Source organism: Chroicocephalus ridibundus, chromosome 1 (genome assembly GCF_963924245.1).
Source record: "Chroicocephalus ridibundus chromosome 1, bChrRid1.1, whole genome shotgun sequence".
NCBI classification, from domain to species: domain Eukaryota; kingdom Metazoa; phylum Chordata; class Aves; order Charadriiformes; family Laridae; genus Chroicocephalus; species Chroicocephalus ridibundus.
Window position 1 is genome coordinate 70,506,837 of NC_086284.1, and position 23,469 is coordinate 70,530,305.

A 23,469-nucleotide genomic window follows, 5' to 3' on the forward strand; every position below is an offset into this window, starting at 1 on the left:
AGTATTTTTAAAGTCCTCATGAAATGAGGACAAAATTCAGTGTCAAAATGCTATAGATTTTGTTTCAATAGTTATATTATGCTTGTATTTTGTATTATGACCCAGCATTAAATAACAATGACATAAGAGACCATTTAACCATTTAACTATCATACCATTATTTTTAAGTAATTGAAAAAAGATACATTTTTTTTAAATAAATGATTGATACACGGCATCCTATATCCAAGATGAAAGTGTTTCGTTGTTTTGTTGTAATACAACAATTTACTTATTTTAGTGCGACCCATCTTACATATCTGCAGCTGACAAAAGTTTTCTGCTTTGGGAAAAACCTCCTTGGATGTGATTTTCTTTCTCTGTTCACTACAGAGGAATGTAGACAAACAAATTAGACTACATAGATGCTGAAAATGCCTTAAATTCTCGCAGTTCTCAATACTACATGCTTTCCTTCTATACAGTAGGAATAATGGTACCACCTTTACAAAGCATTGGAAAAATCTGTGTATATTCACAGAATTTTCAAACTGTCAAAGGAAAAATTTTGTGGAAACCTCTTCCCTGAAAGAAGGAAGGAGGAGATCTACGTATGCATAAAATGGCATCAGGGTAAAGGAGAAAAAGGAAGCAACAGGACTCACGGTCTGTGGAAGACGAGGGTGGTTACAGAAATGACCAGAAAAATTTTAAAAAGAAAAAGAGTGGATATGCTAAGAACTTTATATTTATGCAAGACCATTTACAGATTGTGACCTGATTATAAACAAATTACATATTCAACAAAATAGCAAAAGCAACGAATTTTTTGCCTCTTTTTTTTTTTCCCCAAGTATTCTGTGACTTTTTTATTAATACTTTTCAAAATAGCTGTTCAGGATATCACCTCACCTACAGGATTCTGAGAAACTTCATCATGGCAGAAGCCCAGAAAATGAGAATAACCAGATCTTCAAAGAACTGATCACTGATACATACTATATGCTGCCCAATGGATTTCAGTGCTCCTCTTCTTTGAAACAATAAAAAAAAAACGCTTTGCTTTCCTACTTCAGAAATGATCTCAAAATTCAGAGAATACATACTGTTATATAGGAATGGTAATTGCTCTCATAATTTAAAGCCCATTCTTCTACCAAAAATCCCAAATCAAACAATAAAACCACGTGTCCTGAGTGTTATCACAGAATGTTCCCCTTCAGAGAAGGTGGAGTTACTAAATGCCTTCGGTCTTTACTGCTCAGGCCAGCCCTCAGGAGTTACAGACTTTGGAGGTAGCAGGGAAAAGTCTGGACAAAGAAAGACTTCCACTTGGTTAAGGAGAATCAAGTGAGAGATCAGTTAAGCAAACTGGATATCCACAAGTCCATGAGTCCCGATGGGATGCACCCGAGAGTGCTGAGGGAGCTGGCAGAAGTCATTGCTGGGCCGCTCTCCATCATCTTTGAAAGGCCCTGGCAAACAGGTGAGGTGCCTGAGGACTGGAGGAAAGCCAATGTCACTCCAGTCTTCCAAAAGGGCAAGAAGGAGGACCCAGGGAACTGCAGGCCGGTCAGCCTCACCTCCATCCCTGGAAAGATGATGGAACAGCTCATTCTGGGCATCATCTCAAGGCATGTGGAGGAAAAGAAAGCTATCGGAAGTAATCAACACAGATTCACCAAGGGAAAAACAGCACTCTTGGCAAGTTTGTTGATGGTACAAAAATGGGAGTGGTGGCTGACGCAGCAGAAGGCTGTGCTGTCATACAGGGAGACCTGGAAAGGCTGGAGAGTTGGGGAAAGAGGAACCTTATGAAATTCAATAAGGGCAAGTGTAGGGTGCTGCACCTGGGGAGGAATAACCCCAGGCGCCAGTAGAAGTTGGGGGCTGACCTGCTGGAGAGCAGCTTGGTGGAAAGAGACCTGGGAGTCCGGGTGGACAACAGGATGACCATGAGCCAGCAATGTGCCCTTGTGGCCAAAAAGGCCAATGGCATCCTGGGGTGCATCAAACAAGAGTGTGGCCAGCAGGTTGAGGGAGGTCATCCTCCCCCTCTACTCTGCCTTGGTGAGGCCGCACCTGGAGTACTGTGTCCAGTTCTGAGCTCTCCAGTTCAAGAAGGATAGGGAACTGCTGGAGAGGGTGCAGCAGAGAGCTACCAAGATGATGAGGGGACAGGAACATCTATCTTATGAAGAAAGGCTGAGGGACTTCGGTCTTTTCAGTCTGCAAAAAAAGATGGCTGAGGGGGGACCTTATCAACACTTATAAATACTCAAAGGGTGGGTGTCAGGAGGATGGGGCCAGGCTCTTTTCAGTGGTGCCCAGCAACAGGACAAGAGGTAATGGGCACAAACTTGAGCATAGGAAGTTCCATCTCAACATGAGGAGGAACTTCTTTCCTTTGAGGGTGGCAGAGCACTGGCACAGGCTTCCCAGAGAGGTGGTGGAGTCTCCAACTCCAAAGACGTTCAAAACCCGCTTGGATGCGTTCCTGTGCAACCTGCTGTAGGTGACCCTGCTGTGGCAGGGGGTTGGACTAGATATCTCCAGAGGTCCCTTCCAACCCCTACCATGCTGTGATTCTGTAATCACAGAATCAAAAAGAATGGCCTGTTACCAGCTTTGTGTTTTAGCTGTGTAGAATTGGGCAAAGGTCAAACAACTGCCCAGTAAGGAGATATTGAATATTGGCTGCTGTGTGACAGTTGAAAGCTGTACAAAAAATCTGGAAATATTGATTTTGATGATTTTCGTGATGATGCCGATTATAAGCTATATGATTACATTACTTTGTAATCCAGCAGACCCCTTTCATTACATTTTGTTAAGATTTATACCAATTCTCTCAGTGTAACGTGAGACTTCTATTTCAATTAAGTTCCCATATCCTCATTATGATGTGACAGAAAACGTCTATCCATTCATATGCAATTAAATCTCTTTTTGCTTGTGAATTCTATGTAATTATTATATCTTTACGGCAAGGTTTAAAAAGGAAAGGCAAAGTTATTTATCATCCTTTCCCTATACCACCAGAAGCTAGGAGAGAAAGTAAAATATACATGAAGACCCAAAGGGAAGAAATAAAATTTATGATCACAGAGTAAAAAAATAACAAGATATCATTGTCTAATGACAATAGCTGACTGAGCATAGATGCAGTTAGGGTCAAACCTATTTGAAATTAAGTCAAATCCCAAATGTACTTAATCACATTTGAAAGAGATGAGCTACAGGAACCAAAGGACCATGACTACATCATTTTCACCTGAATTACATTTCTTAGGACTCCTCTGTTTCCTTAAATAACTAGGAAGATTTTAAGCTTTGCTTCTAAAAGAAGGCCTATGCCTGCAAAACTGTTTTTGTTTAGGGCTTTTAGAAGATAGAGTTAATGGTACATAATTCCTTTATCAGTTTTCTCAACATAAGTCATAACTTCAGTGCCATCGAAGATAAAGTTTCAGAAAATCAAGTTTCTCTATAAATAGACACATGAAGCATATGAGGGAATGATGGAACAATTATTACTTTTCCATCCTACTCTTTGTATTATGTGAAGATAATTTCTTTTCAGTTTAAATCATTGAGCATTCTGCCCTAATGTATTGTCTTCCTACAAACAATCATTTCCAAATGAGCTGGAGAACTGGAAACAGTCACAAGAGCAATCCTTCTACTTTATAATCATTTCCTGACTACTTTAATGAACAATGATGCAAAAATTGCTTTTACAGATATTTTTAACTGTTCCAAATAGTACAGACATAAAGCAGGATTAAGGAATCAGAAGTCATAAAAGTCTACATCTCTTCCTTCCTTTTTCTCTCAGACTTTCTTTGTGGGCAAGGGAGATTTCAAAACCACCACTGTCGTTTATATCTGACGCTTTTAAAATATACTGGAGTCGAAATCTCAAGACACAGAATTCAAAATTAGTTTCTTCAGGTTTATAATTGAGCCACAATTTCACTCTGGGGCATTACTTCTTAAATAAGAGACAGAAGCACTTTTCCTCCACTAAAAAATTTGGCAATTTGAAGTCTGGAAGAGGAGTAAAAGAGAGAGAACTAGGCAGGTCTCTTCAGCATAACCCTGACTGTCCCTGTTCCCCTACAAGGTGACAAGACTCAGAAACAATTAGGGGATGGGATAAAAAAGGTGACCTGGTTCTCCTATGACACAAGGAATTCAGAAATCATGTGGCACTTTTCAAAAGAATCAACGAAAGTTGGAAACAATCAAGTAATTTCCCTACCTGAACACACATTTTGGTCAGTAGTTAAACTAGCAGTTTATGAGGAATTAAGCACTAGTAGGTGCGCCACAGGGTGGAGGACAAGGCATAGTGGCAAGGCCAACTTCTATCTCATATGGGCTAATCTTAAAATTTTCATCAAGTACTTTCTTCTTGGTTTTTTTTTTTTGTCAAAAAAGCAAAGCCAAAGTAGAACTAGGGTAATGACTTGAAAGAACGTAATAAATGTTTTCCATCTCTACTTTTTCCTTGCTGTTCTCAAGTAAAAAGAAAAAGCCCAACACAGTAGTACTATCAAGTCAGGTCACAAGTCCATCTACTCCAGAATCCCATGAGACGGTGTGACCGCTGGCCCTTTGCCCACTTTAACACATGGTCTGTTGCACTGAGGAAGAATTGCATGATCAGATGCGTATTACACTATGTGTTTAAGTCTTCGTGCTCTGCTTACAATCCTTTTTATTGTTTTCCATGTCCTAGCTGCATTCTGTAAAGAGCTGCTGAGCTTTGTTCAGGCACAGCTTTCGATGAAAGAAGACTGGCAACAAGATAAGTCAAGATGAGTCTCCACAAAACCAATCTGAAAGCTTATCTTGAAACAATGTTCTGGCATTCTTCTTGTCCTTAGACAGGATTTTTATGTGCAAGTGGGAGATAATGCAGACTAGACTGAAGAGATCCCTTTTAAAAGTTTTACTAATTTTCATTAGGCTGGTTCATATGAGTTCTGTGGGCCCCTCAGTGGAGGATTTTAATCATATTGTGCCTTCTGTGCTACAGTGATCACAATGCTAATCTCTGTAATTCCACATTTGGGAGCCCACTTTTCAAAGTGTAAACAACTGACACTGACTTCATAAAGAACATTTTTCCAGAGGGAACACAATGGTAGAGTCACAGAGAAGCATTATAAGCCAAAAACTGAAAAAAAAAAAAATCTAATTGTACTAGGAGAAACAAACCATTCTCAGTTGCCTTCCCTTGTTCTGCAAAATGTGCATCAATAAAATATATGTGAATAATATTTTGTGAGGGAGAAAACTTTTCCCCTTTCTACTTACAGATATCAGATGCATCATCTCTAAAGGAAAACTTAAAGAAGAAACTGAATTTCAGCATCTGCAGGAATGGAAGAACAGGTTTCATAAAAACAAGAAACAAGATCAGCATGAGTGAAAGTATGGACTCAAAGGGAAGAAAAGTCTAAAAAATATTTGTGCTTCTCTATGTCTTAAAATCTGATGCACTGTCAAGTTCCCTAAGTGCTTCTGAAACCACAGGTTTTCTTCGGCTCTCTTGAGCATTATTTTGCTTAGCACCTCTGAAATGCTCTCACTATTCAGAGCTAACGTTTCCCTGGGACTTGTTCAACCTTCCCCACCTCTTGGGCTGGGCTGAACTCGGCTCCTCCGAGCGTGTCGCACAAGGACGGCAGCAAAGGCCATCTGCAGAACCAAACTCAACTGTCCAGATAAAGGAGTTCTGGAAAAAAACCTTTAACGAAAATAACTTGAGCAATTCTTCGAGGGTCTTCAAGCTTGATAAATGGCAAGAGCCCTGAGATAATAGTACAGTCATGTTGTAACACTGTTTAATGACATTTTTTGTTAGCATTATTCATACAGGGATGCTATTGACTTGTAATTCCTTGAAAAGACGAGCTTCTATAAAACCTGTATTACTGAAATCCTTGTGTCTTTTACCATTACACAGATTGCAGATGACTTCATAGGATCTATTAATGCCTTGAATGACAGAATGCTACAGCACCTGACTAAATTTAGAGAAGAAAAGGAGAAAAGCAGACCTATAATTACTGTCCCTGCAAAGAGAAAACGCAGGCACTGTGCCAGTTCTTGCATTAACTATCCCAAAACTATTAAGATATTTCTTCCACCTCAATTAATTTACATTGCAGTATTAATAATGGCATAACTTCTGCGCTCTTGATCTCAGGTGCAACACCATTAAGGCTACAATGCTCTAACATGAAAACTTCCATGTATCTTCCAAAAATATAAAATGCATATTTTAGAAAATTTACCAAGCAGCTGAAGCTGGGATAATGCACTTATTATTTTTGCAATGCTCCCACATTTCTTCTAATATATTACACAGAGGGTCACAGAAGGACTTTAATCTGTGAGGCCAGAATATTGCAAGATAATTAATTTTTTTGCCCACACCAGAAAGTAACAGCATTATAATGTATGTAGTAACCTTTCTTATCCTTTTTTTTTATTATTACCCTGCCTACGCTTTGTAGTTTTATGTAAAACCTACTATACCTTTATTTGCATATAGCTCATCTCTTCCTCCAGTTTAAAACATGGCATACTTTACATTTCATAATCTACCCTGTTTACTACAGAATAATTGGAGGACCTCAGACCAAAGAAAAAAGTCTGTATTTCAGTGACTGTGTCATGATATGGTCTTTGGAAATTTATATATATGTCACAGAAAATGTATAAAATGCAGGATTTCAAGATTATGTTACTGGAGGTATGTACATCACAGAAAGCTGAGGACTGATGAGTTTTCTGATTGAGATTCTTTTTGCTGAAATATAAGCTATCAAGGAAATGTTTTACAAATGCCAGGAAAGCATTAGATGTTTTGTGTAAAAAATTAAGGTTTAACTATTCATAGAATCATAGAATCTGTTAGGTTGAAAGGGACCTTTAAAGGTCATCTAGTCCAACGCCCCTGCAGTAAGCCGGGACATCTTCAACTAGATCAGGTGGCTCAGCGCCTCATCAAGCCTGGCCTTGAATGTCTCCAGAGATGGGGCTTCCACCACCTCTCTGGGCAACCTGTTCCAGTGTTTCACAGTGTTTCAGTATTCAAGACTTCACAAATGCTTGGGCAGCTGTTATGACCCTGAATCATAACAGCTTTAGAGAGGAGATACGACCTAATCTCATTGGAGTTCCTTTGCATCTAACAAGCATTAGTTCCCTAAGACCTGCCCTCCAACAGGTTATGCAAGATCAGATTTGATTCTTTTTCACTTCCACCATTTACAAATTTTCTCAGGGCCCCCTAACCTCAGCATCCCAGAGGCTTCCTGATCACTCTTGAAAGCACACAGAGGATGGTGGAGAGAACATTGTGGAAAATGCTATTCCTTCTCCCATTTTTTCTCTGGACAGTTAATCAGTCTACCAATCACTCTAGCCTTCCACCCATTCTACCCAGTCTCCATGTCTAAATACAAAATGGCTATAGAGTGCACATATCTTTTCTATGACACTTTGTTCCCTCAGCATGTTTGCCACAACTTCTTGAGACCCATCAGGCAGATCAGTGAGATCTACTACTACTTTTAATATAACTGATTTAAAAAAAAAAAAAGGTGAATAAAATAACACAAGTCTATACGTAGAACTAGAAGCTAAAGGACATGCTACAGAAGCTGAATCCATACAAGTATTTGCAAGTTGTGGGTGATGTCTGTTGTCAGGAACGTCAGTGAGGGCTGAAGGAAAGAAGACAAAGGTTTAAGAAAGTTGTATCTTCTGCATATTAGTAGCAGCACATATTCCAAGTTCCTGCTCCTTTTTTTAAGGTGATCGTAAAGGATACTGCTGCCCAGGGACCAGATATGGTCTGCAACTTCATTTAATGGTTTACAATCAAGAGAATTTTTTTCCATATTACAAGTACTAATGTGTGATTCATCAGAGAGATTTTACTGGCTCGCTCAGCACTCAACCAGGAAAAGATTTCCCATTTGGGCTTCAAGTGTTCTGAAAGTTTTGACAAATCATGGAAAAGGCATGACCTTAATTCCTTATGACTAATCAAAAGTAAACTACATCCACTTTAATTCTGTATGAGAGCCTCTATTTTGTGATTTGCTGCTTTTCGTTTTCTCCATTTAACATCTTTAATTAACTCATCTGAACACTTTAGAGAATTGCTTTTTAGAGAACACCTATATACTCATTCCTTTCCCATTATTCATCATTAAACCATTTCATTACTGTCCCAAGAGTATTCAAACTTTACAATACCACACGACCTGGCAGGGTCTTTTTGAACATTCACTTTGGAATATCTGCAGTACCCCTTAAACCAGCTAGAAGAGTGTTGGCATAGTAGCAGTTGTAGTAGTAGTGGTGGTGGTAGTAGTATTTAAGGAGACCTTTAAATGTGTCCTAGAATTACAAGGACAAGCTGATCCCTGGGATAATTCTGCAAATTGCAGTAGAATTGCTGTAGAGAGGTTTCCACAGATTAAGAAGCAGAAATTATTAAAATGTCATGAACAAAAACCAGGAAGAAATGTTTGCACAGATGTCTTATTTATAGACAGGTAAGTGTTGTCATCATTACAAACGCAACCTTCACCCAGCTACACTGTTTTTCCTAGAGCACAGTATTTACAAACCACAAAGTCAGTATCTATATGGATGTTATCTGGTTGTTCTGACTGGAGCTTCAGCAGTATTAAAAAGCTTGGTGAAGATCTTCCACCGCTTCCTTGAGGTTTTCTGTTGTCTTTTTATTTCTATTTTGCTTCGTTGTTTTGCTCTCTATCATCAGTGCTTCCAAACTTGATAAAAGAGAAATGCAACATATGTCTTAGAGTAGTTTGCAGTACCGATATCACACAGTAGCTTACCTGTTTAACAGCGTAAAGGAGGCGACCGTAGCAGTACATCATGACCATCACAGGGATGACCAAGCAGAATATGAAGAGACAGATGATATAGGATGTGGACTCAACTGACTCAGAGGACCAGCGTACCGAACAGCTTGTACCCGCACCTTCTATCCCGTAACTGCTCCAGCCGATCAGAGGTGGCACAGTCCAGACCAGGGAATAAATCCATGAACCACCGACTGCCATCAATGCCTTCCGGTAGTCAGCGCTGCGCTTGTTGCACAGGGTGAGAGTGCTGTAGCGTTCATAGGACAGGACAGACAGGGAGATCAGGGACACAATGCCTGCAATGAACCAAGCAATTTAAATGCTTACTTTCATTATTTTGTGCGGTATCCATTAAAACCCAAGAAATGGGATGCTTTTCTAGTTATTACATTATTGGAAGCAACAGTGAAAACTATTTCCATTATTCCCTATGCTTAAATCCTCACTGGACCTGGTTGCTCTGTCCACCACGTCAAATTTTGTTAAACTCTTATTTATCTCACATTGAAAGATTTCATACTTGACAGCTATTCCTTTTCTAGGCAGGTTTTCAGATTTAGCTGTTTTAGTATTACCCAGGGGAAATCCATTTTCTACATGACCTAATAAAATGTTGAAAGATTCCCTTGCTAAGAAATATTCAATTTTTAACATCCATGAGCATTTTCAAATATTGCATTGACTTCTATCCATGCAAAGCTTTATGTTCATTATTGGGAGACCCAAAATGAAAGAAGATTTTGCACTTCTGCCCCGCCAGCTAGATATAGCTTCAGTTCTGACCACTCATATATGGAAACCACATAAAACCCTTGGCATGACTGTGATAACTTTATTCACATATACATCACATAATCAAGTTTAAAAGTGATTTATGTTAATATGGAGCTCTAGCTGTCAGAGATCAGTTGTATCTTCCAGCGGAAGATTCAAAAATCTGGGTTGTAGAGCATTTCCACTCTTTTCACCAAGGTTCAGGATCCCAACCCCCTCTCAAATCTTTATGGATTTGCATGGCAGGTTCTTAGCCAATGACTAAATGGGGTGGGTTTTTTTTGCAATTTCCTATGGTTTTGTTCTCCTTGCAGCTTTCTTACGGTTCTTGGAGACAGAACACTGGATCTCACTTCTCAGGATTTATGACAGAAGCAACTTGTTGGAAGAAATTTAACTCCATCTTTTCCCATGGTTTCCAGGCCCTTCTTTTGGTCCAGTGAGATGAAAAACCTGAATAGACCTATGTCAGTCCAGCTCTTTCCAGGAACTTTTTTCTTGATCCTTGCCATTAATAACAGCCAACTATACAGTAGCATTGAGAGATACCCGATACCCTGCCAAAATTCTCTGGGTTTGAGTCGTACCTACTACCTCCAGCAAATCTCTTAACAGAAAAGGTGATCAGGGAACCCACAACTGTAAGCCATTTTTCCCCATTTGACTTCCAGCTTCTCCTATAGCTCCTTCCCAAGCGTGGAATGGAGGTGGGTCAGACACTCCCCTGGGGATAGCACTAGTCCCTCCTGTACCTGGGCAAAACACCCCCCACACATACCCACACAGGGCGCAGTAGGATATTCTCCCCAGGCACAGCATTTTGCTTCCCTTTCTCCTACAATTCAGTGAGCCATTTCCCAGTTAGCTGGATGCAGGTGCAGCTATTCCTGCCGTCCTGACAGCAATTTGCAATCACTCTGTGCAGAGCTGCCTATGGCAAAGGACCCAGGGGGAATGAAGCACTGCTTGCTGCAATAGGACACCTTATTTCTCCGGGGAAGAGAAGGCAAAATGGTGTGAGGAGAAGGGAACGAGAAGAAAACATCTTTCTTGGTACAAGAGCCTAGTAAATTATTTTCTGTATATTACTGGGAAGTCAGACCTAAAAAGTAGATACACTTGCAGCTGTAAAATGACACAGCTCCACTAAATTCAACTGAATTATACAGTTTCAGAGTCTAACTTCAAACCTATTTTAAGGCTAGACTATTTTAGAGGCAGTGGGGACTTTGTGATCGTCCCTCATCTAATCTGATTTCCTACATAACACAGCTCTTGGAAGGTCTTGTACACAATTTCTGCATTAAACACATATCTCAATGTAGAAAAAAAAAAAAAGCAGGTTTGAATTACAGATTCCAGAACAAAGAATCTACTGCTCTCTTCTCGCTTCCAGCCCACACTTATTTATCTTCACTTTCTTAGTATTGCCTCTTTCCATGCTTTTATCTGCTTGACTAAAGAGCTTCTTGCTATCAAAAACATTTAGCTCATGAAGGTACCTAAGGCAAAAATCCAGATTTTATATTTGAAACTTAGGCCTCAGTAAGGAGATATAGATCGTTTTCTGCATTTTAGATTACAGCATCATGGACTAACAGAAAACAGTCTTGGGAAGAAGAAATCTCTCCCCTCCCAGCTGAGTGCTCTACAGCAAGGTTGTATTATTCTTGCTCTACCTCTGATGGCAACTGAGGGCACAATGTCCCTCTTTTGAAGCGATAGCAGGTAAGGTGTACTTTTGTTGAGAATATCCTACAGTCCTGCGGGTGCGGTATTGCCTAGAAAACCTGAATGGAGTGTTCAAACTTCCCTACCTCAGGGCCCTTTGCTGCTTTAGCCATTGGGGGCTCAGGTCTCAGGCTGCCTGCTCTGCCTGCTCATCCCTGTGGCCGTGCTACTGCCCAGCAGCTTCTTACAGCGTCTATTGTCATGATTTACAGCATTTATTTACACTTTCTCACATTTTTGCCTACTGCCTAATATGAGAAAGATGCTCAGCTTTTCTCAGGCTGGTATTTATGATGGACAGCTTTATGGAGCAGTTCTGAAGATAACTGGCCATGAACGTAGGATTGGTTGCTTTGAGCAAAAGAAAAGTCCTGTTTTTAACTGGCACAAAATTAATGCTCAGTTATTAAATTAGGACCAGGGCGATGTCAGTAAAGAATATATCAAATATTAGCTATCAGATAAAACCACGAAAGTTTCCTTTAAATTACAGCAAATCATTTTTCTTCTCTACACAGAAGAAGATTGGAGATTCTTAATTACACATCTTGGCAGGAGACATTTCATCTTTACTCACCTTTTATTATTGAGTTCCACTGACATGACACAAACTACATTTTTCTCTGGAGGACAAGAACTGTGAAATATGGAATCCCAAACCACAAAAGTTCAGAAAAAAAAAATCCATATTTATCTTTTTCTTTTTTTTACCTTTTTAATAGTGCTGAAATTAATACCACTGCGCACTGACTTCTAATGCTTTCAAATCAACAAGGGAAAAAGAGGAAAGCAGTGAAAGGGTAGTTCATAAGAGATATTAAAAATTAAAAGAATTCAATGTGGTTGGTGGTTAAAATATACTAAACCAGGCTAACTATTTAGAAAAATTTCAAATACTTTGAAAGAATGAAACTGGTGCTTTGAAAGACAGAAAACGATGAAATTAACAGCCATAGAAAAGCCAAAACCAAACCGAACTACTCTTTTTTTTTTTTTTCCAACAGTAAGAGACATTTAATTGAATTGTCTGCAAGTAATGAAAACACCTATTATCCAGGTGAGGAAGAAACAAAACGAACAGAGACCATAGCAACCCTCTCTCCGTCTACTTAATGTGACGTTGTGCAGTGTACACAAAGGCGCAACTTGTGCCCTGACCCTCTACACCCCAACGCTGCAGCTCCATCCAACCTTGCTGATGAAGGGCCCTCACCTTAACACAGAAGCCAAGACTGGACAAAACCAATATAGGACACACATCAAGAAATAACCCTATTCCAATATTTTGGTAGATTATGAGCTCCAATGTCTCTGTTTACTAAGAATATCCTCAGCTTTTTAATTTAAAAAGTAATATTTTCTTTTTTAATCTCTCTCCTTTATCAGTTCAATAGATGAACCCTGGGAAGATACCACTATCATTTGATCAATTATAGCCGATAGATACACAGGTCTAATTTATTGGACTGAAACAACATCATTTCATAACAAAGGCAAAACCGGCTTTTGCATCAGTGTTAACACTGGGTGGAAGTGAAGAACAGGAATCAAGTGTGTAACAGTGAACGAGCTTCCAGAAAAAAAATTATGATTGCCTTGCAATTTACATGCCTTTCAATAGCACCCGGTATGATCTCCATGATTTTTCCAGGTACTGAGGTTAGACTAACAGGTCCATAGTTTCCTTGGTCTTCCATCGTGCCCTTCTTGAAATCTCGTTTGGGCAAAGTAGAATAAAGTTTCTCAATTTTCATTGTGCCTCCTATTTTTGTATATCAGAGTTTTCTCAATGTCATATGCACTTAGCTCTTGTGGCCTTTGCCAGAAATCCTGCAGTTATCTGGTATTCTATTTCACACTCTATCTATTGCAATCGTAGGAATTAGTGAGAATCTCAGCTTTAAAACAAAAAGCAATTAAATACTTTAGAATTATGGCTGAGAAAAATGCTTGAATGTAATTTCCGTAGTCTTAATAACCAGAAAAGAAATTTAAAAAATTAATGTAAGTTATAAAAAGAAGAAAATAATTATAATTTTAGAGCTAATCACAATGCTTTATGCCAACATTTCATTCTTATTTTGCAGCAACATTTATGACTGGGTAGACTGCATACATTAATTTCAAATGAGTAATGTTCTCTAAAATTGCAATAAAATTAAATTCAGGAATTGCGCATCTAAATAGAGTTTGCCTCCAACAAATATTTAGGGCCTCAAGCTGGTACCTAGCCAAAGAACTCCATGGGAGTCAGTCACAGTAAGAAATGTAATTTGTTCCCCCAACATTTCATGCACGTACAGGAATAAAGCTGAGGTCCTCACTGAACAGTACTGAAAGATGACATAAAAATCCACTGCAGATTGCATTACAGGAACAAATAATTATTCAAAAATTAACCACAGAAATAAGTGACACTGAGACAAGTCGTCTCTGAGGCATGAGCCTTTTCTACACAGCAATTAGTTGCATTGAGCAGAGTGCAAGAAATTTAATTTCAAGTCATAAACCAGGACAGGCATCCATTTATAGGACTACCATCTGAGACATTATCTTTTATTTACTTTTATTTAAAGATCTGTACATTTCTTTCTGGCAGCACAGCACGGAATATGGCTCTAGGTGAAGGACACAGCAAAACACTGTTTTGGTCCTGCGAGTCTCAACTAAGAGCGTTACATTTTTGTACTAGTTTTCTCTGGTTTACGCTGCTCACTGATGTAGTAATTGGAAATGGGATACAGCTTGCTGATGGTCTGTAGGCTATAAAAAACTGAGAATCCCAGAGATTCAGTGTACACTGGGAAAATGTTTTGACTAATAACTTATGTATATTTTCCCTTTTAAAGATCCGGAAGGTCATTATCCTGCATCTCGATTAGAATCCTGGAGCATCATGGTTGCATGACGTAATGTATATCCTACACTGTATTCGGGTTATCAAGGAACCAGGCTCGAGGAAAAGAAGCCACAGGTAAGCTTAGGCAGGAGGTTAGCTTAGCTTAAGCTTAGCTTGGAGGAACATGATAGCACCTTCTTCGACAAGACATTAATGAAGCAAAAATAAATCCAAGTGCTCAGAAAAGGTCAAGATGATTTTATCGCACCCAATCTGCACGCAGGTTGATTTTACCTCACTCTCAGTCATTCTCGCATAGCTTTCTTCTCCTCACACTCTCACAACCACAAAGGTCTGTGTTCAAGAGGTCTGTCCAGGATCTCTTTTGTCCAACGGGGAGAACAGGGGATTCTGGCTATCAGTTCATCAAACTTCTTGCTTATGGGTACCTCCCTGGCAACAAATTGGGTTTTGGACAGAGCTTTCATATACTTTAGGAGTCCGCTGTTGTTATGAAGTGGTCCATTGCTTACAAATCCTGCCCACATGAACCTTGGTATGTCTCAGGTGAGACTGCCGCTCCTCGTGTGGAAAAGGATTTCCTTGTGTGGAAAGTCATCTGCCTGGAATGTACTCATCTGCATGAGCACCGTCGCGTTCACAGTGAGCTACCAGGGAAAGAAATTGCAGGTGTGACCTGCTGTACCCCTGATGCCATGCTCCTCTCAGTGGCGTGCAGAGTCCTCCACCAACAGGCTGTTGTGCTCTGCTCTTATCAACTGGGAACAGTTTTCTTCATTACCTGCACAGGCCATTCTTCTAACTCTTCTTCTGCAGTTTCATCTGCTATTTGCACCTGTTTCCTATCACACATCAGCCATACCACCCTCAGTAACTCCACGGCGAGTCCCTGTGCTTCCTGATGCTGCTGCAGCCCGTGGCCAGGCCAAACCCAGCTGCTGAGACAAAGCTGGGGTGACACCCACCTGCAAGGTTGAGGCAAGGCAGGGAAGCAGAATCCACCTGGTCATGCTGCTGCTGACACCCAAGGCATGATGGAGCCAGATGAGCATCCCAGGTGAGCACTAGACCATCTGCCAGCCACACAAAATGCAGGGGGGAAACCAAGGGGATAGTAAGCACTGGTGTTCCCAAGTGCTGTCTACAAACCCTGAGCTAACCCCAGAGGAACCTTCCACCAACAGCAACTCTGTCTACCACTGCTCCAAATGTGTTGCTGAAGAGAGAAGATGGTGGTGCTCCATATATTTACAAAGCTCCATACATATTTATGTGTGGATATAATACCTACTACTATGAGACAGCTTTAACATAATATCCTGGTTAAGGAGATCACAGACCTGGAAGCAGAAGAGGAGCATGAACTGGCAGCTGGTGGGCCAGGACTCACCAAAAGCCATCCCTTGCACCCCATCTGTTGAAGCCAGGCCACTGTGCAGTGGTGAACACTGAACTCGGGGAGACAGCAAGCAAGAAAGAGCACAGTGCAGTAAGGACATTTTCAGGGAAGGAAGAAGCATGGTCTGGTCTCTGCCTAGAAATGCCTTGTTAGTAAATACCTAATGCCAGCAGCAGGTAGGTTGTTCGTAACATCAGCATCAATGATGTTATGTGTCATACGTAACATAGCTGTGACCCCTTCTTTCTAGTCCCTTAGGTTTCAGCTGATAAATCTGCGGCTCCATTAGCTGGAAAATATGCTAAAATGCCCTGTGGCACTATGAGATGGAGAAAAGTAAGAAGTAAAAGGAGTTTTGTGACTAAATGCACCCCAAGTTGGGAATATTGGGGAATTCTGTGCTGAGGTATTCTTCTGCTGTTTTTTTCTGGCTAGCATCTTTCATCGTGCTTGCCCAAGGACTTAGACGTAAACACAGAACAACAACAGTAAGAAACAGCCCTCTTTGAATGAAGGCTCTTACTACCTCAATTTTAAGGTTTCAAGTTTAATTCCAAGTAGTGCTACCAAATGGTATTACATAAATATGTTATTGAGTTATACAAAACTAGTTTGGTCAGTGACTCGGTGCTGTTTTCAAGGGAAATAACTATCCTGAATTTAAATGAGAGCACTTCTATTAGTTCTCTACAGACATAAAACACTCCACACACGGAAATGAAATATAAACAATTTAAGCAACTTAAAAGACGTGACCTTTCTAACGTATTTGCACTTCTACATCTCCTTAGAAGCCTTTCTGAAAAGATATCCTAATATCATCCCTCAGGGACTGCGCATAAAATACAATTTGTAAGCCTAATATTCACAAGAGAGGTTTGGAAGCAGGAAGAGGAAAAAAGCAACATGGTCTTTTTCTAATGGTAGCTTAATCTTCAGGGGAAATTTTGTCAGCTCTTGGCAAAAGTACCTCACCTAACACCTGCTACAGCATCAGAGACTGTATGAAAGTGCACATAGAGCAATTTGTTCTATCATCAGCTTTGATTCCATTTTCATTTACTAGTTCATATTAATACTAGTAAGGAAAACTACTGGCCTCTGCTTACCTTACAGTCAAAGCGTTCTTCCACAAAAATACAGTAATTTCCACCACAGCAGTTGCTGCCATCAGAGACTTCCTTGCAGGTGAGGAGGTAAGAATATTATAATGATAAAAGCAGAAACTTTCAAAAGCTGACTCAGTGGGCAGAAGAGGGGGAGAATTTCTACGATTTGTTGACCTGATCACTGACCTCCTCACAGCACATGCACTTTTGCAAAAAAATCAGAAAATACTGAGGCACAGCATCAGGGGTGAAGAAAGAACAAAACTTCTTAATTCTTTTTTTTTAAAAAAACAAACATATTCTATTTTGCTTTTTAGCTCTGAGTCTTGTAACACACATTTCACTGCTATAGTCAAGAGAGGGAAAAACCTCTCTCATCTACAGCCTCCAGTGAGGTTCTGCAGGTTCCATCTCCTCTTCTTGTGTGATACCAGAATTGCCACAAGTGGCAATAAGACTATTGATCAGCCTGCAAAATCTGCGATAGGCAGCCCAGAGCGAAACCAACTCAGATAAACTAACAGAGCACAGTTATGTTGGTTAAGTTAGTTAACAACTTCCACAGCCACTGGGGCTAGGGGGAAAGTAGCATCAAATGAGCAGATCCAAGAGAGAAAGAATTAAGAGGTTGTGAATATGGAATTTCACTAAATCACTTTTTATCAAGGTTTTTGGGTTTGGGTTTTTTTTTATTTATTTTTTGAGAAGACCTGCACAAATGAGTATCCAGAAGGGGTGCAAACAGGTCGTCTGGAGAGTAGCAGACGTATGTTGCTCCTGTTCCTTTCTCGCTAGCCCACAGAATATTATCCACTTTTTCCTTTTCCCTCCCAAACAAAAAAAGAGATGGGTATTTTATGACCAAAATCCATCTGCCACAAATTTTGGCAGAAGACCCCAAACATCTCCAGAGTTAAAAAGAAAGCCCGCTGGACCTCGAAGACTTTCCAGAGTTAAGATGAATAGACTCAAAGTGAGCACTGGCCTTGGTGGACAACCAACCAGTACTAGCCTGACTTGCTTGAACTTTACAGCTCAGTATCTACACTTCAGAGAAAAAACAAATCACAGTAAATCATTTTAGGATATAGCAAAATCACAATGTGAATATAACAACTCCTGATAAGTTCAGTGCTAATACAAATTATATGAACTGCAGAGGAATGCATGGATGCCTCAATAACTGGCAGAAGTAGCTGAGAATTGAATGTGCTTCCAAAACATTCTTGGCTGTATTTGGATATGCCTATTAAATATTTATATAATGAACATAGAATAAATGGTCAAAGCAATCAAGTATTCTTGCATTTGGTGAATCTTATTCTAGTTGAATGCTCCCACATATTAGTGATCAAATAACCATTTCCTTTTGATTTTTAAGGCATTAAAAGCACTTCTACTGATTCGAAATTGAAAAAATATTTACCACAATCACTTGCTACACATTAGCAGTTACAACCAGTTTTTAAATGCTGGCAGCCTAGGCTTTCAAAATACAAGCTACTTCAGATATCAACAATTCACTTTGAATAGAAGTAAATACACCAATCGCTATTTACCTAATGCCTGTAATTATTTGTTTTCTTTTGCTTAGATGACTTGTAGTCGTGAGTCCATTAGAGCAGGCAATCATTCCTTTCCCTAAAGAATTCTATTCCTGCTTAACTCTAATGGGAGTCACAGTTTAACTCTAAGCTTGAAAGAAATCACTGCGAAATCACTGTTGCATCCAAGCCTGCTGAGACAAATCGGTCAGCAAACATTACCAGTCCTATTCAGCAAATCTTTCCTGCTCTTTTCTTAACAGTCATTTCTCTGTTTCCTCCTTTGTATGATGTACCTTTTCTTTTTTGTTTGGTGATATCTTCAGTACAGACAGTATGTATTACTTTAAATAGTAAAGAACTATTGGGTTTTTTTTCTTTCCCCACCCCCACCCCCTTGCTGAATTTTTAGATTTGTATACGCTGTGCTTTAAGAGTGATCTTAATTTTGAGCTGTATCTTGTGACTTAATTTGCATCACTGACTAGTACTATGCTTTTCCACTGTGTTATTAGTATGGCTATCCATCAACCAAACAACCAACAAGCAACTACTCCCGGTGGCATAAATATAGCAAAAAATTCCATTTTGTATCTCAATGATACCAGCACAGTACAAAAAACCCCGAACATTAATTTCAGTCTCACTTTCCATACATTACGCCGGATCCCTTTGCATTCTGGAAGGCAGCGCAGCACTGGCAAACTCAGCCCCCTAAACTGTCTGCCTCCATATCACTGTATTTATCCAGCCGCCTTCGGCAGTCAGAATAAGAAATAATGTCAGCACTAGATGGAGCTCCTGTACAGCAACATCTCAGGAGAAGTCCCAGTGGCTTGCGTGCATGTGGAAAGCAGGGATGGATGTACAGTACGGCGTACCAGGAGGATGCGCTCAGGTGGTCAGGTACACAGCAGCATCCCCATGTCCATGCCCATGCTGTCCTGTGGGACCCCCCATCTCCTGCCAGGACTCCTCCTTTGCTTTTCAAATGGAGGGAGATCTCCGGGGCCTTCCCTCATGCTGAACATCCATACAGATGTAACACGTGGCGTATAGTCTTAGGGTTTGTCTACATATGGGATTTAGCACCAAGCAAACTAAGAGGTGAAATTACAGTGTATTATCATCTGCCAGCCAGGGAGCCGAGCTTCCACCAGAGCACGCCTACCTAACTTCCTTCCTGTGAGCCTCTGCTTTTACACTCAATGCAACTGCTCATTTTTAATAATAAAAGTATATTTCTAGAGATTTTAAAATTATTCTATAATCTGCTTTTTTTTGGCAGTTACCTTTCCTAGAGATAGAAGAAACTACAAATATTTACTCTTCTGAGTCAAGTTTCTGTCATAAGGTCTAGTTTTTTATAATAACTAGCTATTAACTGGTGAATAACTGCTCATTTCTTATAATATGAATGCAGTGTCAAAATATGTAGCTCAGTCTTTACGCTGCCCTTGGGCCAAGAGTTTCTTGTGCAGTTTTACAACCCAACAACCTCACATGCTATGGTGGGACGAAAGAGTGGAGAAGGCTGCTCCTACCTCTATCCAAGATGACTTTGCTGGCTAAAGGACGTGCAGTGAGGACAAGTGGTATTTTCCGTTCCTTAACCCCTCAGAAGGACCTTAGAAGAGGAAATCTTTTGCTACATCCATTAAAAAATGGTTTGTAACTGATGCAGACAAGAATCCTTTGCGGTACATTTTATCCAACCGACAAGTCTAATCTGCAATGCTGGATAGAATTTACACTTGAGAATATAGTAGCGGATGTATAAGGAGGTATAACGTTTTGGGACAAGCCAGCATGGCTACCGTGGAGGGAAGCCATGCCTCACTAATTCAGTAGAGGTCCTTGGCAGTGCCACGTAGACAGGGGTGATACATCCCGTAAAGCCTACTTGGATGTCAGAACAGCTTTGACTAGCCCAAAGGCTCTTAAGGATGGTAAGCTGCCTCATGATAACAGAGATCTTTATGTGGATAAATAATTGATTAGAGGCAGGAAATAAAAAACAGGAGAAAATAATTAGTTTTCTCAGTGGAAACTGTGGCCAGAAAAGTCCCCTATGGATCTGTGCTTGGCCCTGAGTTATTCATCACATTAATAAACGATCTGGAAAAGATGGTAAAGAGTGAAGTTTGCTGATTATACTATGATGAATAGCTCAAAATCAACAGAAGCTGACTGCAAAGTACTGCAGAACAACCGCATGAAACTGAGTCACTGAGCAGATGAAATGCAATACTGATGTAAACTGCCATATGTGGAGGAAAACAGTCCTAGCTCTAAATACACAGCGATTGTTTCTGACTGACTTACTGCTCTGCAAAGAGAGCTATGATAAATAGCTTTATGCAAACCACTTCCACTAAGCAGCGATGCTCAGCAGCATTTAGAAAAGCAAACATCAGGGTTTATTAGAAGAGGAAAACAGAGAAAAGAAGAAGAGAAAACGTGAAAAGGTGGATGGGGGAAGATTATTTAGCGTTTCTCATAATACAAGAACTGGGTTTTCAAATGAAATCATCAGGTTGCAGACTCAGAATTAACAAACAGGAGAAGGTATTCTTTTTTGTGCAGTACATAGTTAATAAGTGGACCCCCTTGGCATATTATATTGCGCATACCAAATTTTTGCAGGTTTCCTGAAAGCAAGCGGCCTGGGAGATGAATCCAGGAAGACCTACTAGAATCAACAGCATTACTTCAGGGATGAAGTCCCTACACCACAAATCACAAGCTGATGGGACTATGTACTGGGAAAATATCATTGGATGCTGCTTATCCTAAGTTATCCTAACACTGAGTTATCCTAACATTATCCTAACGTGAAGTTTAGCATTTTAGAAGCTTAGCTGGGCATACTTTTTGAACAGCAAAAACTTAGTGGGGATATACACAACCCGTTGCAAGGCACAACTATTACTTAGTTATTAAAATGATAAGAAGAAACAATTACAGCACAGTAAGAGGCCATTACGTCCTTGTATCTACTATTAATATTTCTTTCCCAAAGGTCTGAGTGCATGCAACCCCAGAAAAGGTATTAACACTTGCAAAACTCCTACTTATTCTCATCCTCAAATTCCTTGTTAAACATCCCTTGATGCACTGACCAATAGAGAAAAAACTATTATATGGAGCAAACCAGATGGTGGCACGTCTACTGTTCTTATCACGAAGAATATTAAGCTATGACTTTGTCTTGCCTCATAACCTGCTTTCTACCCATTAGAAAAAGTCCATTTAAATCCTGACTGGTATATTTATCTGGCAGCCTTTCAGCCTCCCCCTCTGATGCAATCTTTGCCTCTCACAAGGATATTAAATAGAAATACACTTTCAGTTTTAGGAAATACATGCAGTAAAGGAATCCTCGACATCCTCACACAGTCGTTGCTGGACCTTGGCCCTCTTGGGCTGCCACACATTCTTTCTCTGAAAACTGAGCAGACCAAAACCAGAGCAAAATTTGGCAGTCTGGATAAACTGGAGCAAACTGCTAGGACTTTTTAGAAAGACTTGCATGGAGAAGACCTCCTTTGTGCATGCTAGTCAGTGTACAGAACATACACATAATACACACACATGTACCATGTAGATATTCCTCCCTTTCATTAAGAGGCAGAATTGGTAGCTCCTCATCCCTACGATATTACTTCCTGCCCTAGAACTGTTTCTAATTAGCTCCTACAGAACTCCCACCAAGGCAGACGGCTCGATTAGGCTCCCGTGTGGTGCTCGCACTCCTGACCGCCCTGCGAGATCCCCGCTCCGGGAGACTCCACCTTGTGCTGCCTGCTGTGCACAAGCAGCTTGCATAATTTCATTAGGGTGATTAAACGTGTCAGTGTAAAGAGGTCCCCTGGTAACTTCATGAACAGCCTGAACGCAGAACAGAAATTACCCACAAACTGTAAATTTGGAAAACAATAATGCTTCAGTGTGCATATACACGTAAGAATTAAATCTAATGCAGACCCAACCACATTCAACCACTGTGTGTTCTTAGATTTTCATAAAGACAAGTTAAAGGGGATTATCTATGGTTTTGTAAAATTCATACCATTTCTTAGCTCAAAGCAAATCTTGCCAGATGTTAGTGTGCTATTTCAGGACTATCTCAGAGGTCTGTACTAGACACGGACAACACTTAGATATACTAGCAATAAAATGCCACATAAGTGAATTAACTAATGAATTTGAATCTTAGAAATTGTTAGAGTCCTAATCTAAGCAAAGTTTTACATTGCTGTTGATTTTTAAAGGTGATCAAACTATTCCTTATGAAAAATTTTCACAATCAATCAAGTCTGCTTTTCTCTCCCCATTTTTTCTGATGGTTATTTGGTCCTGAACAAATTTCTATTGTTATAAATCTCTACAAAAATAATTCAGCATAAACCAGAGGTCATTTTGACTCAGTATTTAAAAAAAAAAAAAACAACCAAAAACAAAACCAGAAAAAACAACAAAACCAAACCCACAAACTTTCCATTGACAGGAGGCATTTGGATTACTTAAGTAGTGCATTATGTTAGCTGTGAAATCAACAGCAACAATAAGTGGCCTGTGAATCAGCAGAGGCCATAGTTTATTAACATATTAGAAATTTACTGAGTCTTGGGTTTCAGAAACAGTTTCTCAGCTAGTGCTGATACCTAGAAAAATACAAATGTAAACAGGATATCTCCAGCTTTCGAAGCAACTTATTTTTCCATGTCAGCACACTCCTTTAACAAACTACTGCAAATTATTTTCTCATCTTAATAGACATTTCTGATCAGAAAAGTGGCAGACACCCTAACAGAAAACAAAACAAAACAAAAAAAAACCCAAACCAAACCAATACAAAAGACAACCCCCCCCCATCCTAGTGATTATTTTAAGTGTGACATACTGGACCTGGCTGAGAAAAAGGGGGAAAAATGAAAATGCTAGTCATTACCTATTATTGTGACATTTAGAACTATGCCAATCCCTTTTATCACTGAAAAGCCTGTAGTTACTCATTTGCTCACTAGACTGAATGATGTAGCATTCTGCTTAAATGTTCCTAAAAAGAAATGGACATCATAGAAAATTAGTATCATCAGTTAAGAGAAAGCTATTAGGTATATAACTTGGATTTAAGTAGCCAGAG

General features: G+C 39.8%; 1 protein-coding gene across 4 annotated transcripts in view; it reads right to left on the bottom strand.

Annotated features, from left to right (window-relative positions):
* Positions 1-23,469, bottom strand: part of LOC134517337 (opsin-3-like) — a 102,589-nt gene that overhangs the window by 65,621 nt on the left and 13,499 nt on the right. For all 4 annotated transcript variants that reach the window (XM_063338757.1, XM_063338748.1, XM_063338739.1 and 1 more), the window contains exon 3: positions 8,874-9,199. In XM_063338757.1, coding sequence (XP_063194827.1) covers positions 8,874-9,199 — 326 coding nt within the window. The remainder of the gene's footprint in view (positions 1-8,873; positions 9,200-23,469) is intronic.